Source organism: Sphaeramia orbicularis, chromosome 15 (genome assembly GCF_902148855.1).
Source record: "Sphaeramia orbicularis chromosome 15, fSphaOr1.1, whole genome shotgun sequence".
Classification (NCBI taxonomy): domain Eukaryota; kingdom Metazoa; phylum Chordata; class Actinopteri; order Kurtiformes; family Apogonidae; genus Sphaeramia; species Sphaeramia orbicularis.
In genome coordinates this window covers 24344246-24361173 of record NC_043971.1, presented here as the reverse complement: position 1 = coordinate 24361173, position 16928 = coordinate 24344246, and the positions used below count along the sequence as shown (strand labels likewise).

At 39.0% G+C, this 16928-nt stretch overlaps 1 protein-coding gene across 3 annotated transcripts in view; it reads left to right on the top strand.

Moving 5' to 3' along the window:
* The window catches only part of macrod2 (mono-ADP ribosylhydrolase 2), a 451045-nt gene that overhangs the window by 410878 nt on the left and 23239 nt on the right, over nucleotides 1–16928 (top strand). The window contains exons 10-16 of one of the 3 annotated variants that reach the window (XM_030156347.1): nucleotides 2015–2053; nucleotides 3666–3725; nucleotides 9226–9263; nucleotides 9677–9721; nucleotides 11397–11534; nucleotides 12110–12175; nucleotides 12770–12813. In XM_030156347.1, coding sequence (XP_030012207.1) covers nucleotides 2015–2021 — 7 coding nt within the window. In that variant the 3' untranslated portion in view covers nucleotides 2022–2053; nucleotides 3666–3725; nucleotides 9226–9263; ... (2 more) ...; nucleotides 12110–12175; nucleotides 12770–12813. Of the gene's footprint in view, nucleotides 1–2014; nucleotides 2054–3665; nucleotides 3726–9225; nucleotides 9264–9676; nucleotides 9722–11396; nucleotides 11535–12106; nucleotides 12176–12769; nucleotides 12814–16928 lie in introns of all 3 variants that reach the window. The other 2 variants (XM_030156345.1, XM_030156348.1) reach the window with 2 other exon arrangements.

The following is a 16928-nucleotide window of genomic DNA, read 5'->3' as shown; positions in this document are numbered from 1 at the left end:
AAGTACCTTAGACTTGGGAGATCATTTTTCAATACAGATTTGTTGTCAAATTATTGACTTTTTTTAATTAATTTGTGGTATAGTAAGTGGAATAACATACAGCAAACCAGTCATATAAACCCCAACAGGGTAATTCAAGCCTTGTTTGGGTTTATTTCACAATAATGATCATTTTGCTTTGCTTTATCCCTCACACAATACTGCAATGATTGTATGACTTGCAGTAAATACACATATATTTAAGCATGCAGGTCCCATTTTTACAGCTTTAATATGTACACATACAACAGCTGAGCATGTGTCAGATGCTCATACCTGTGTTGTAACACGTTGTCTCTCCTGAACCAAAATAATAGCTGTTCTTTTACACCATAAGGTCTTTCTCACAGCTCTCTCCTTCCTCAGTCCTTATCTTAGCTAAGCTCGCAGTTGTCACCAAATTGACACCAATTAATGTGAGGGTGGCTGATGGTTGGCCCAGACTTCATCTGATTACACAAGTGGTGTGAATACATGCATGGCTCATGTATTCAAGAGCTGATATGATTGGTCACATGATTGTATGTGTGAGTGTGAAAGTATGGCATATGTAAATTATTTAATTATCAGTGTAATTATTCCAAAAACAGACACAGACAGTCTTTTATTATGTTGTGTTTGGATATGCATTTATCACATATAAACACAGATTTATCTGTAAGCACATTGCAGTATTGTGTAGTCTTTATTCAGAGGAACAGAGAAGGTGTTTTATACAGTTATTCTAAACTACATTATTTTAAATGTCTGTGATGACACCTGTGTTGAGCAGTGGTAATAATGTTAGAACATGTGGCAGTAGCTGAGACACCTCATGTTTCCATTCCTGCACTATTGTTATACTGTATCCTTTGTTTCCTCAAGCAGGGTTAGATTAATGCACCATACCCTTTCATTCAGTGTAATACAAAAGAAAAGCCTGTCGCTGGATCCACAGGGAGCTATGATGGTTACACTTCTACAGAACAGATGACAACAGCCTTTCATCAACGCTAACGCTTGCTTTTGCTTGCTAACCACCATGCAATCATTGCACCGGCTCAGCCAGACACACACTAGCTGTACACTGCAGTCATATGTGTGCCAGCAGACAATCTGTATGGCATAAAAGCCAAGCACTCATACTGTACGTACAGTGGCATGACTCAAGGCATCTGGCAGCATGCTGAGCTGTGAGAGATCTGAGTGTATATCAGTGTGTGTTTGTATGATGGGAGCCGGGAGCTGTGAGCAGGCGTCCACAGTCCCTCTCGCTCAGTCTCTCACTCTGCAGTTTTTCCTGAAGCAGCAGCCAAAGCCTCCTTCTCATCTCCCACTGTGCAACTCAACTCATCCACCCAGAAACACCTCTAGTTCACTCAGTCTGTCTCCCACAATAGACTTACAGAGAAAAGAGGAGAAAATCAAAGGCCTCTCTTTTTTCTAGGCACAGTTGTCCACCTAGCCTTCAGTCCATGTAATTTGAGGAAATGCGAGGTATTTCTGTCTTTTATGCTGGGCCTAACAGTGTAGATTTAATTGAAAAAGAATGTCTCATGAACATACCTCCCTCCTACACACACACACATACACATACACACACACACACACACACCATCATTTAATGTAATAACTAACTAGATTCAAGGCCGTCTGGTGGGGGATTTGAAGGAGGCCATGTAGGGTTTTTGGAGCAAGGCAGCTGGTGAGAGGAGGACGAGGTGAAAGAGCTTCAATAGAACATGAATTAGTTGTTTTTTTGATCAGAAAATAACATCTTATTCCACTTACAGTCTGAGTAAACATTGTTCATGTCACAGTTTTTTTTTTAATTTGAACTGTATAGGCACAGAGTATTCAGCAGTATAGCTATATATATATATATATATATATATATAAAAGAAAAGCTCTTTTATAATCAAGAAGACCGTGATGACTGTATCCTATGTCATAAAACAGCATAATTTGACATGCTGTTTTTTTCTGTCTCTGCTAGACAATGATATGGAGGTTACAGAGGAGCAGCTGAAGGGAGGTGAGTGACAGAATATTTCATGGTTGCCTTTTCACCTTAACACCTCCATTAAAGCACACAGAGGCTGAGTGAGTGGCATAGCTTCAGCTTGTGACAGTGATTTGCTGGATTTTATTCAGCATATGAAATTGAATGTTTATTCATTTTGATGACAAGCTGAATCCTGGGCCTGACGCATCGTAGTTAAAAATACTTCATGTCAGGTACATTACATTACAAGAGCTTATATCCACAGCTTATTCCCAACACCATTCTCTTCATCCGGCTTATGGGCACAATGCCTTTAGACCACCTAAAGCAAGTGACAAAGAAACGGCAGAGCAGCATCCCTCCGCAGCAAGCACAAACACAACTGTCAGCGCATAATGCTTTTATCACCACACCATCTTGGCACACGGCCTGAAACTCCCTGATACTGCTTATCAGGATAAACTATTGACATTTGTCAGTGCACTGATGTCCTGAATAAGCAATGGCACGAACAGAGAGAAAGCCCTCTGGAAGCCTGTATATTGTTTGAATGGCGGCAAATATAGATTCAGTACACTTCGGCAGCAGCTAATTTTTTTTATCTAAGCAGACAAAACATTTGTTTGAAATGTGCTGTTTCTTGCAGTTTTCTCCAAAGTACAGTAGACTGTACAAAAGTACCTAAGTTCTTCCAGGGGATTCAGAGTTAGTGTTTGCCTAGTACTGTATCCTTCCAGGGCATCATAGTACACGTGCAAGCAGCTAAGCAGAGAACAATGTTAGTTTTACTGACTGTCGAAGAAAAGTGTTCAGATTACTGTAGATGTGGGACCCAGGGTGCTATCAAAATGTTTTTCATCCCAAAGTCACCCCCATGATTTGCCAATTACACGCATCTGTGTTTTCAATGAGATTCCATTTTGGGTGAACATAAAAGGGCTGTTTTATAAGTGCACTGTAAAATGTGATACTGCAGACTGAAACAATGTGCACATAATGGCTAAATCATAAAGACTTGGCTGAATGGGACCACATTTCCGAGTTTGTCCCGTTAGCGCCTGAGTGACTACAATGTTTTCTTTAGCATTGCTCACAAGTTATTTTACATACTGTATAATAACATAGCACCAGACCATATCGAGCCAAATAACCCCTGATCATTTCTAGCTCTGTTGCATCATCATGCTGGTCCTGCCCTGGTCCAGCTTGGGCTTGTTTGATAGGTCTCTGCGTCCTTGCCAAGGACTGGCCTTTCATTCTATTCCATCAGCCGGAGTTTGAATCAGTGCTGCCTGGAGCCTATTCAAAGGTCCGAATGACTGCTATTCTCACATGGAATGGTGCTTTTGTCCCACATTGGTCTCAAAGCCGCACATTCTTCCCTCTTCCTCTCCCACAAGAGTCGTCTTTTTTTTGTTAGGCAGGTATAAAACAAAACCATGCAAGAGACATGGAGTTCTCCTTCATCTGGTATTCTCAGCTGAGACAGAATGAACAAATTAAAATAATCTGTATTTAGCTCAGTTTGGTTTGCCTAAAAGTTTGCTTTGAAAATCCATCTTATATATCTGTCATCTAACCCTTCACATCCTAATAGTGTTGGGGTAAAACAGAGTAACCGTTGTCTTTTGTTTATTTACAGATAACACACCGCCATCTACAAAATCCACACCTAAGGAAGAAAATGAGGATAGCACCAGAGGTATGTCTGGTTTGCATTTTTGTCTGTGTGGGAGGAGGTTGAACAGCATGTGTGAATGTTTTGTATTCAAATAGCATTAACGATGACTGCTTGTTTTTAACATGCCAAGAAACATTGCTAGTAAAAAAAAAAACAGAAAACACTGATATGTGTTCACAGAAAAATTGGTTTGCGTGTATGAGGTAATGAAGTGTGTTCTTGGTCAGTAATCTCTTGGTCTCTGGTGCCAAGCTTCCTCTTTGGGGAAATGAATACAAGATGAAGCTTGGTCTTTTTTAAAAGAATGTTTTCTTGGAGGCAAACTTGTTTAAGAAGCCATTATCTGGCTATTCTGCAGTTTCAGCCCCTTTGGATGTGTAATATTGAAACAATTATAGGCTTCTCCGATACGATGGACCAAAGATAATTAGATTCTTACACTGGAGGGTGTTAGTAGGCAATTAAAATCGTACACCATCCATTTGTCTTCAAGCCTTAAGGTTGCAGGGAATTTTTGAAGATAGCAGTCATGGTTGTTTTCTTTGGGGAACAGTTCCTCTTGCTGATTTGGAGCGGCTGGGCTAGATAGCAGTCACTTCAAGGGCGTCAATACATTCTGCGTTGTTAAACAAAGCTCAAGAACTCATTTCTCCCCGCCTATTCAACATACCTTTCCATAATCCTTAGCAGTAATTCAATATGATTCACAAATTCAATCACCAGCATTAGGAGGGCATAAGTATTTTGTAATAATCTTTATAAATCCTAATTTATCAGGCCCGGCAGCTTAATAGTAACTAATCCATTCACAAAAGGCCTTGGCACAGCTTTCTAGCATGGGAACACTCAGTCCTTGAGACAACCTCTCTCACAGGAAAGGAATGAAATGATTTTGTACTGCCTGCACTGTAAAGGTTAGGTCTGGTTCGATGTAGCGCATAGAAAGGATTAATCACTCAGATGTCAAGATAGCACAGAACAGAGGAAATGCTAGCTGCAAAAACACACTGTCAGCTATGTGAGACAGACATTTTAAGGTGCTTGAGAGTTTCATAACACCACTGTACACCTGGGTAAGATGTTCCTGCAAAAGAATCTCACAATATTTCACCAGAGTCCACAAAGCAGGTCACCTATTTGGTCTAGTCAGTTTGTAGAGCACTATTTAGAATAAATTACATGATGCAGCAGAGCTGGTGTGCCGTATCTGTCAATATGCCTCAGTGATCCATCACAGCTATCAAATTCCTCAGAGGGTTCACTCTCCACAGCTCACAGGTCAGACATGATGGGCTTTTATCTATGGTACTGATGACGAGGAAACATTAAGGCTTTCTGCACTGTTATGCCATTATAAGTGCCATGGTTGGTGGACAGTGGACAGAGGTAATTATAGAGCTTCTGTCTTTCTCTCAAGTGCTACACTTACAGTTGTGACACTGCAAAATGGGTCTTCAGCCTCACTTTTCAGGAGGCAGTAAAGGCAGCACACTTAACACTAAAACAGAAACAATGAGTTGGGTGGAAGAGAATATAACTTGTGGAAAAAGTCATTGTTCAGTAACACTATAGAATATTATACATTATATTATGGCATATAACATATTTGTTAATATATATCTATATATATATCATCAGGGGTTGAATACAAATCATTAGTATTTTTTATATTCATATGAACTGCTTTTCTCCTTTTCTTGCCCTCAGTAGCATCAAGATATAGCAAGACAGTATCAACAGCTGCAAATTTATCTGCAGAAACAAGTAATTGATCTGTCAGCTGAATTCTGCTGTTAAGTGCCTCTGATTTTATTGTTAGTGAAAATTCCATCTGCTATTTTAGTGTTTTCAGTATTCTGCTTAATGCTGATATAAGCTAGGACTGTATGCCACATAAACTTTTTTTTTTTTTAATCTGTGATCGATTATTTAAAACTCAATAAAGCCAAAGTCCCTACACAGCTGCTGTCATTAACATGTGTGCATGTTTATTTTCTCATATAGCATAACAGTTATAAATTCAGGATGTAAACACTACAGTACCATAGCCTGAAAACAGCTTCAAAGCAGCTGCTGGTTAAAATGTACTTTTTATATGCCACAAGTAAATTACTTTTTCACACGTTCTCTGTTGATGACAGAAACAGTAAAACCAATAAATGTGCCTTACAGTAAATTCAGCTGTATTGAAACTGTACATTACTGTTCAAGTCAAACTGATTTGCAGCATCATTCTTTTGTTAACCTAGATGTACTGTATGTATTTTTGCACTTACTGTTACTGATACATGCCCATTAAGTTTCAAATATTAAAAATAAGTCAGACATCAGAAAAAAGATGGAAACCCTGAAACATATGTAGTCATGTTTCTATGTGAATAGATGAATCAAACTAAAGCAGCGGTTCAGACATGAAGAACAGCTTTTGATCTCCCCCTACTCCCCAACTACAAGTAATCTCGACATGTATTTGCAACAAAAAAAGATAGATCAACTTTATGTATGTGTTTGTGAGATGAACTATGTTATGTGATGTAATGCACATGAAACAGAAGCTCTGCATACAGATGCTGCAAGCTATAGAAAGAGAGAGAAGCAGAGAGAAAGGGTGGGTGAGACACGCAAGAAAAGTCTGGCACAAAGGTCCAAAGCAGAGTAGAACAGAGCCTCTTTAGTGCACACCTGAGTTGGCAAGCAGCCCTCTGCTGTCTATTATTTGGTATCAGATTGGTATTAGAGAGATTAGTAGATGTCACAGGGCACAGTAAAATGTGAACATTGAGCCAGAAATCAATAGCTGGGTGGGTCTTTTTACTTGGCGTGCCTGAGCTTCTGAGAATGACCCGAGGAGAAGAGAGGGAGATGGCGAAAGATGCCATCAAACATGGACATGCAGATTAATAACGCAATGTGTGGACGGACAGGGAGCCTCTCCACAGGATGCCATCTTTTACACAGCGGCACCCTGTCAAGCATCCCTCACAAGCATGCTTGCACTTACACACATCTTACATGCAAAAGGTCTTTGAAGGATAGCTTCTGGTCATCTTGAAACCCTTTTTTCTTAACACATGTCTCATGAATTTTTTAGGTCCCCTTTTTATTCATCTTTTTTGTCCTTTGCTCCATTTGACGTTAATGGCAAGATAAGGTGGCAGGGCTGAAGTGATAGGACATTTCCAGGTTGTGTGTGTGCAATTTAATTAGTTCACTATTTTATCCATCTCGGGATAAAAGATCCTCCTTTAACGTCCTATGAAATACCCTTTGTAGTTGGTGTTTACTCAGCAGTCACGCAAGTAGGACATACAAGGAAGGTTGAATATCTCCATCTAAATAGTTTATGTCCTTGTGATACTTGTACCCCTGAATTTGCTGTTGACATAAATAAATCATTTAAGTGTGTGTGAGACTACTCTTTTATTCCACAAACACTATGCTACTGTTGCGCACTCCAAATAACCATAGGCTTAAAATACGTATTTATCCCCGTGCTTCTAAAAGTGGGCTTCATGTATTGACATTAAGAGTCTTGAGGTGTGGACTTGGCAGGAGCCCATCGGTGTGAAGTATGTCGGGTCCTGATTCACCATAAAAACAGTATAGTACAATGAGGACTGGGTAGAAAAGCTGTGACAATGCTGCCACCTGCTGTTTTAAGCAAATGAGTGAGCAGCAGGGTGAGAGGCTGCTTGGGTTTTGACTTAACGGAGAGATACTGTTCTAATTGAGCTCAACTTGAAGCCATTATCTACCCGACATAGCGTCTTTTGTTGTCTGTGTATGTGCATATTTATTCAATCTGTCCCTTAGCATCCTTTATCGCAAATTGAATACTGTTCCATTCAATAATCCAAATAGAAATGATCAAATAACAGGGAGGAAATTGCATTCAGCCTTTTTGTCGTATCTGATATATTGTAGTTTAGGATCACTTCAGACAGATACAACCGTCATGCATAATTCTTCAACACAGAAGAAAGGTCAGAGTGACCTCATGGCCAGAAAGACATTTGTCTTAACCTACTTTTTCTTCCAATGAAGTATTCTTTTCAGCTGCCGTGTCTGTGACTCCATCTCAAAATGCCAGTCGTGATTAATAGAAAGGATTGCCATCTACTGTGTGTCACCAGCATTCTGGGTGATGGACAGAGGCACTTGAGACAAACACACAGCACTGGAAGAACTGGCCTTTTTCCCATTTAATAGAGGCTGGCATTTTTATTGTTCTGAGTGCAGGGCAAAATTGCATAGATATGAAAAAATGGTTTCTCTCTGCAGCTTGTTAAAAAAGCAATTATAGAAGCTGCACAATAGCCATTGTCGAGCATGTTCTCTTATTGGTGTCATGGCTATTCATTACTCAATTTGTCCCAAATGTCATTCGTTTTGTGTAGTTATGTGCGTGGTTGTGGTTGTGTGTGTTAGAGAGAGAGGGAATCTGAGAAGGAGAAGAAGAGAAAGGGGGGGTATTAGACATGATGCAGGGATTAAAGTTGTTTATGTCACTACTTAAAATGCGCCTTCCAATACAAAAATCTGCTAAATTGTAAGCAGTCACAGATGGAAAGTGTGCTTGTAACTCTAAATCTAAGGCTGGTTTGCTGATTGGACTTCAGTATGTAACAGTTGATATCTGTCACTTCTGCTAGGTACATTGATATTTTAGAGTGAGCTACAGTAGCATTTTGTACAGATTTTGGCAAGACTTTACAATAACAACACCCTAAAGGATGTACTTAGGTTAGTTTATTAGGTTGTAGCGCTTTTTAAGTTTATAATAAATAATTTCGGAAGAAGTTGTACATTTTCTACGTTAATTCAGTTTAAAACTATGTGGTATAGAACAAGTTACTGCTGTACTTTATCCATCTATTAAGCCTAAATCTCAGATTTGCTTGTTGCTTTGCTTACTTTACCTTGTTAGTATGTTAAACCATTTAATTTCTACAATATTACTTTTACTATTGCAGTATTTTTTCTAGGTTTGTGAAAAACTTAGGCACACAGATGGGGGATTTCATCATCATCACAGTAGAAATGGTTACTTTTTTCAATAAAAAAAGGCACATCATTTTAGACCATTATTGTTACCACATCAATAGAACGAGAATTTGGAAAGAGGAGATAATAAATAAATAATGCCCAAGAAACATAAAAAACAAAACTTGCTGATATAGGTCTGCAGGGGACCAACTGTAACCATCTTGGGAAAATCATTTAGTTAGTTTGGATGCACTCCACATTGATTTTGCAATAATTTGACTGTGGTTGCTGTCCAAAATTACTAGCTTCTAAATTTTATGACAATTTTGGAAAATCCTGTTTATCCAGCAAAAAAAGACGTTATTGTAAAGTGTAAAACGCAGTATTGCAAAGCCTTAGTTTTATGAGTTTGTTAATGAGGTGTATTGTAATTTGATAAATATTTCTGATCATCAGTGCGACTCCCTGTGAATGACCACATTACTCTCATGCATGTTCCTGTGTAGCTGGTGACACTTGTCTTTTCTCCTTTCAGGTAAAGAGGAAACAGTGATGAAGAAGAGGCTGACAATGGTAATATACTCTACGGCCCATTAACACATGTTTTTTTTAGCCCCTCGGCGTGTACCACTGCTTCTTGATGTCCATTTGTCATCAAAAATTGATTTCATATTCGCGTCCCGTTCAGCCTTTCCTTCTGTGTGCCACCACAAAAAGTTCTCTTATCATAGACGCATGGAACAAAGAAATCCCTCAATTATGTATGGCTTTAGAAGTGACATTCTTTTTCCCCTTCTTTTTTGTCACTTAATTTATGCATGTCTTTGTGGTTCCATTGCTCTCATACTGCAGTACAAAGACAAAGCTACACAAAGAGATGGAATGAAAAGGCTGTTTGAGGTGATATGGAAAGCCAAGTCAATTCAACTGCAGGCACCAGCACTGAACTGGAATGTTTTTCTCCTTATTCTTTTTTTTTTTTTAAGATGCTGAAGAAACTGCAGACGTGGAGATGATGAGTCAAAACCAAGGTACAGTAAGGTTAAAAGTCAATGCCTTAGAATGGATGTGGATGTGATTATGTGTAATAGTCCACACACAGGTCTCCACAGCTCTCTCCAGACATTGCTGGCTGAGAATTAAGGGTTTGATCTCACGGTTATTTCTAGAGAAAAATGGAAACAGGGCAAACAGACTGAAATATAGCTCATTTCTCTGGGTTTCACCTCAGCTTGGGTAATCTGTATATAAATGGAGTTTTATCAAAAAATCTCACCTGGTCATTCCTCCTCATCCAAGGGATAAGCAGTCTACAGAGCTCTAAATGCATATTTTACAGGCTAATGCTAATGTTCTGACAGCCTTAAGTGAAATTGAGAGTTTGTGTGCGTTACAAAGGGGCAACCATTAACTTTAGCAACTACCATTTTTCTTTTCCCAAGTATCCTCTGCGCGGCTGCTATATAATTAAGAGTTTGCATTTGCATACTGCCAGTGAGCCAGCGCCTTGGCTCTCTTCTGTTTTGTTTTATTCAAATCTCATCCCATTGACAAAAGATTTGCCAGATAGAGACCCTCTGAGCATGAATTTGTAGTTATTCTATGAGATATGTATAACAAATGCAGGCTGGAGATACTGTCCAAAGACCTTCGATATGCAATTATCTTCTTACAGGACACAAAACAGAATAGTAGAAGCTTGGGAAGTGAAGATGTACCATTTAAAACAACACCAGCAGGCTAATTCACCGAAAAATACACTGGTTGAATCACTCTGTGTGTTGAAGTGAAACCAGAGACCTTAGATCAATAAGTTGTTAGGAGGTGGGTAAGGTAATCGCCTGCAACACTTTTGTTTTTTTTTACTGTTTGCAAAAAAACATTAAAGGAGTGGTGCTTGCAATGGTTTTATTACTTTTTCTAACATTGCAAAATAGGACACTTGTTTGAAGTTCAAGACTTTGGGCCTTGGTGGAACTATGCAATGCAGCAGCATGTATATTTGTTAAAATGTGTTCTTTGTGCAGACTTTTAAAAGTGTGCTCAACATTCTACTTGATACGTTTTTATATCCTAAAATGTAGAATTTAGGAGTAGACAATTGCTTTCCCTAGTGAATCAAACTATAATGTCCTTTGACCAGTGACTAGGTTAAAAAAAAATTGCAAAGAGCAATTCTTATGCAAAAACCTTAATACTATTTCTTAATACCCCAGGTTAGCGGATCTTGTGAATTTTCAACTTTATTTCTCTAAATGCAGCATTGGCACTTGTAACTGAAATGCCTCTAATCAGGTCATATTGAATGAAATGATATGAGAAATCCTGACAATACCCTACCCTTCTACTGACAGCCTACACAACATGTAGATTATAACAAATCCGGAAGTGTTATTAACAAACATTTGCAAATTATTGATTAAAACTGGCTAATACTCTTAAGTAAGCCCGATTCTGAAAAAATGTGACTCTTGTAACAGCATTTTTTTCCCTTCTTTCTTGTCAACCACCTGCTTTCAAACTGGCAAAGAGCAACTGTTGGTGTGAAACTGTTTCTTAGAGGCTTCTGTCAGCAATAATGAAATATGGGCTTGTTTTCTGCCATGTGTTACAGAAATTTAGGCGAAAACCCTGACTTTCTATGCCTGAGTGAATCCTTCAATGTGTTTTTTTTTTTTCAATATTTTCATATTTCTGCACCTACAGATGATGATGATTTAGCCCAGAAAGAGACAAATGAAGAGCCGGAAAGAGATGAGAATGAAAACCAAGATGAAGGTGAAGAGATCGACACTGTCAAGGAGAAAGATGAAGATACAGGAGGCACCAACAACAAGAACAAAGGTATGTACATAAAGGAATAGGCTTCACAGTCACGCCTGAAACTTAGTGATACAAGAGCTGCCAATCACAAAAGTTACAATCATCAAGACATTGGTGATTTCCTGATATAGTCACTGTATTTTCACACTGTATGTAGAAACATATCCATTGTGCACAGAGGCATGCAGACATGAATGAGTCGGTTCAAAAGAATGAAACCCTGACAGCTGACACAATGACAGCATAACAAAAGAAAACATGGCTGTTTACATTTTCACTTTACAGACGGTCTAAAATTGCATAGCTGGGATCTACAGTACGGAAGCGCCTTTGTGTCATATTTTGCATCTCTCCCTATCATTATATGAATCTATGCAAATGTATAAGAAGAGCCAAGAGAGGAGAAATTTGGACTCAGCTTTTGAGCAGAACAACAGATTGGACATATAATATTTTTTTTCTCCACAGCCCTCACAGTCCATAGTGTTTATACAAACAATGAGGACTTAGCAGGTTACACTTCTTACATTATACATCTAATATTATGTGAATGTGTTATGCAGCCAATACCAGAGATATGTTTTCTTTTCCAGCAGAGGAAGAGGAACATGCTGCAAAGACAGAGGAGGATGATACAGAAAAGATCACTGAGGAGATGGAAGGTAAGATCTGATTTGCTTGGATGTGATATGATGTGATTTAATTTGATCGAGAGTCTGACTGACTGGCTTTCTATTAATGCGCCTTGCCTGTCAAGTTAGCTGGATTTTGTATACCAGTGAATTGAATTATTAAGGTCAGCGTTGTTTTTTTGTTGTTGCTGTTTGTCATGGTGTTTCCCCCCCTGAAATCAATCTTACTTTCCAAAATCTACTTCATCATTCATGTGACATACTCAGACATGCAGAGAACCTCAGGTAGCAACAGCACACCACCGGATGCCATGTTGGACAATAAAGAACAGCCAATCATAACTGGAAACTGGCTCTTTTGACATTTATCCTCAAACCTTTTAAATTTTTGTGGTCATTCTTACAATCCTTGTACTGCTGTCGTTAACACCCATATCTTTTTTAATCCCAAAATCCACACAAAATCAATACATAGTGGCTGAATGCAGCATTCAACATTCAGAGTATCCTGTTTATTTCATGGGAGTTAGTTACAAGCTAGCCAACAAGGGCTCACACAACAAATTGAGCTTGTAATGAGTGCATGTATAAATAATTGTTAAAATATAAATTCTTCTGATTCAGATACTGAAGGAAGTGCAGATGTGAAATGATGAGTCAAAACCAAGGTACAGTACAATGTAAATTTTAATATCAAAAATACACCGCAGTTCATCAAATATGTGCATAACAGTAGAATGAAAATATGACCAACAATCCATCCAGCCATATTCCACCGCTTATATCCGGGGCCGGGTCGCGGGGGTAACAGTCTAAGCAGGGATGCCTAGACTTCCCTCTCCCCAGACACCTCCTCCAGCTCTTCCAGGGGACCCCCGAGGCGTTCCCAGGCCGCCGAGAGGACATAGTCTCTCCAACGTGTCCTGGGTCTTCCCCGAGGTCTCCTCCCGGTGGGACATGCCCGGAACACCTCCCCAGGGAGGCGTCCAGGAGGCATCCAAAACAGATGCCCGAGCCACCTCAGCTGGCCCCTCTCGACGCGGAGGAGCAGCGGCTCTACTCCGAGCTCCTCCCTGGTGACTGAGCTCCTCACCCTATCCCTAAGGGTGCGCCCAGCCACCCTGCGGAGGAAACTCATTTCGACCGCTTGTATCCGGGATCTTGTCCTTTCGGTCATGACCCAAAGCTCATGACCATAGGTGAGGGCAGGACGTAGATTGACCGGTAAAATCGAGAGTTTCGCCTCTCGGCTCAGCTCCTTCTTCACCACAACCGACCGGTACAGCGACTGCATCACTTGCAGATGTTGCACCGATCCATCTGTCAATCTCACGCTCCATCCTTCCCTCACTTGTGAACAAGACCCCGAAAATGTGGCCAACAAAACTGATAAGAATGAATAAAAAAAATTATAAGAAAACAGGCAAATAATGGCTTGTGTCTGACAGGCTTTGCATTGTTTGAACTAAGTAACTGAATACCGAACAACCAATTATGTTTGTGGTGAATAGGATGGTGAAGTGGGGCAGTTTGCATATTTCAAAATCATCTTTCTAGCCTCGTGTGATCTGTGTTATTTCTGCTGTAAAAGGGTTGGAAGTTGATCTGAACATGTTTTTAGTCATGTCTTTCCAACGATAGCCTCAACAGGCTACACAAGCTCCCGCAGAATAAAGTCTAAAGTAAAGTCAAACTGAACACTTTTAGGGCACAGGGTTTCTAAAGAATCACTATAAAATTACTAAATATACTTGGTTGCTCATGATGCATCCCATGATCTAACGCTCCTCCCTGTAATACACGTTATTTAGCCTATTTAAGATAGAAATGACTATGAGAGGGAGAGAGTAAGAAAAGCTCTCATACCAATGGCTTAAAAAAATTATATGCAATGTTTGCACCAGCTGTTGACCACAGCTATCACATGCAGACAAACAACAAACATCAAAACTATGTAATATATTGCCACCTGTAATACTCTGTAATCTCCTATTTGATTAAATTTCACAGTGGAATAGACTGAAAGAAATCATAACTTTAAATATAATATGAAGGAACAACAAAGAAAATGTAAGTTACATTCAGTCTTCATTTTCATTCAGTCATTTCAGTCAGTGGTGTTTCGCAATGAAGACGGCTACTTTATTTAATCCCGCCCTCCTGTGTCTAAAGACAAACTTTATTTATGTTCCTGTTGACTGCATGGATATCTGACTTTATTTTTCTCCATTTATTCTTTGGCTCACATTGTCATTGATTAAGTGTATACTCTGGAGAAGAAGTGAGTAGATCTGTAAACCCCAGCCACTATCAGCCTCCCACAAACTGCTTGAACACAAAGGTCTAAGTCACTCTTTCACCTCCATTTCACTTTCTCTTTGACTGACATTCAATTAATTTAGGGGAGAGTGAGCATTGCATATAGATCCACCTGAGATAGGCTTCTCCAGTCTCTCTGAAAAGCCATTGGAATGCGTCCTCCAAACACTACAGGCTTTCCATCACTGGAAAGCTTCACTCCAGCCTGTTGATTGTGTCCTGCCTGAGCCCGCTGGTGTCTGTCACTGCCATGGGCTACTGTGAAGAGGCTGTATGGTGGCACTGTCACCCAGTAAATAGTGGTGTCACTCCTGATTGCAGGTAGATTGCATTTTGTTTGGAGGCGCAGGGCCTTTTATGGTGTGAAAACCCAAACTCATGAAGGAGAACGCAACCCAGCGTAACCAGCTATTCACATGACTAGACTGACTGATTCTCAAGCCAATACCCTTTATTAAAAATAATAACTGTTATCAGGCTGCCTGCTCATGGCCACAGAGGTTAAACCTGCGTTGAAAGGAGTAATAAAATGGTAGGTAATGATGGGAGGAATGAGTAGTGAATCAACCAATTTGAGATCAGCTGAATTTGAGGTTATAATACACATCTACATACACCCACTGTGAGTCAGTGTTTCTGTGAAGGTCTTCACTTCAGGTCCTGTCTGCTACTTCATATTCCTGACTAACTAGAGAAGTTGCAGGCTCAGGTGATTCAGAGGTTATGACAGGTAATGTTTTGGTCTTTCTTTACTTTAACTTTATTTGCCTCTCACATATCTTCTTAGCTGATGCTATGTTTACACAGAAACTCTACTGTGTAAGAGAGAAATTTTTTTAGCAAAATTATGCATTGAAAAAAGTATTGTGGAAATGCTGTGGCATCTAAATATGCAATAGCACCCAGAGTTCGTTCTTTCTCAGTTTTTTGCATTTGCTGATCTGTCTCTGACATTAAGTTGCCTGTTAAGAAAAGAGGTAATATTGCAGTTTCTCTTAATATTGCCACAAGGAAATTTTATGCAGAGGAAATTTCTAAAGAAGCTTTTACTTTTCTGTGTTGTTCCAAATACAAATGCTGTCGGCCACTGAATTACTTTCTAATTCTTAAGTTAAATTATTTTATATATGAATAGTGTGGTCTATTCACACATAAAGCATGTGATGTGACCACTCCTTATTTGTTTGCCTATCTGCAAGATTATATAAATAATATTCTACAGATTTTCATAAATTTTCTGGATAGGTAATCAAATTGAAACACATTTATAAAAAAAATATTTTTCACTTTCTTTTGTTCACACCAAGTTCTATAATAATAACCACAATGTTATTCTCATCCACATTGATGAATATTGTGCTGTAAACAGTAGCTCCAGCTGTGACTGAGCTGAAAATGAATATTGATCACCAGGTGTAGGATACACACTGTGTGCAGAGTGGAAACTGTAAATCCACGTTTCTTACTTTCTAAAACTATTTTGCAGTACAGAAAAGCCAAAAAAGGTAATTAATTCACCTTCCATGGTACAAAAATCAATATGTTACCAAAATATTTCAGCAAAAAATATCATGGTATCTCAAAAGGTCCACAAAAATATCCACAAAGTCCAATATAATCAACCATAGAGTCAGAAAACTGACGCTCTACTCTCTTCGCTGTCACTGACTGCACTTAAAAGGCTCATTAAATTAATGGTTCAGCACCACAGCTGTGTAGACCAGCTGCTTTCCCTATTTTTATTCTTATTAGGATAAATAAAGGCCAAATCAGGTGAGTCGATGTATTGATTGGCTGTCAGTGTTTTTATCATTCATCAGCTTGTTCTGAAAGTGATTCCAGTAAGATTGTTCTCCTCTATTGTTATTGTTTAGTTGTGGTGTGGACTCTTAAAACTAATATACAGTTATAGTTATCATCAGAGTTGTAGTGGTTAGTGTGAGTGGCACAGTGGAATCATTTATAGAGTCAAACATTTATTGATTAGCCGTTCAAACCAATCAAGTTATTTTGACAAGGACTGGAAGAAAAGTTTTCTGACTAAAGGCACAAGATTCCAATCTTTAGGTGTAACCAGGTCATGGAGACAAGAACCTGTTCTATGACAGAAGTGGTTCACTTTCCTGGGGAAAAAAAAAAAAATCTATTGGGAAGAAATATTGGTTCCCTTACAATCAGACACCTCTGTAATGATCTTTAAAGGGGTCATATTTTGCTTAATTTATTAGTCTTTGGTACATTTATTAGTGTATTTGGACCCTAATAGTTCATAAAGTTTGAATTTGAACCCTCCAGGTGCTGCAAAGCTATCTTTATATTCATTTTGGCAAAAATCAAGTGGATTTCTACTACCCGTTTTAATTCCTGCTTAATTTGTTACATCTAACTAACTAGTAGTTACGTCATGACATTTGCACATATAAGGTCCAAACTTCTGACCAACATTTCTCCAAATACACCGTAA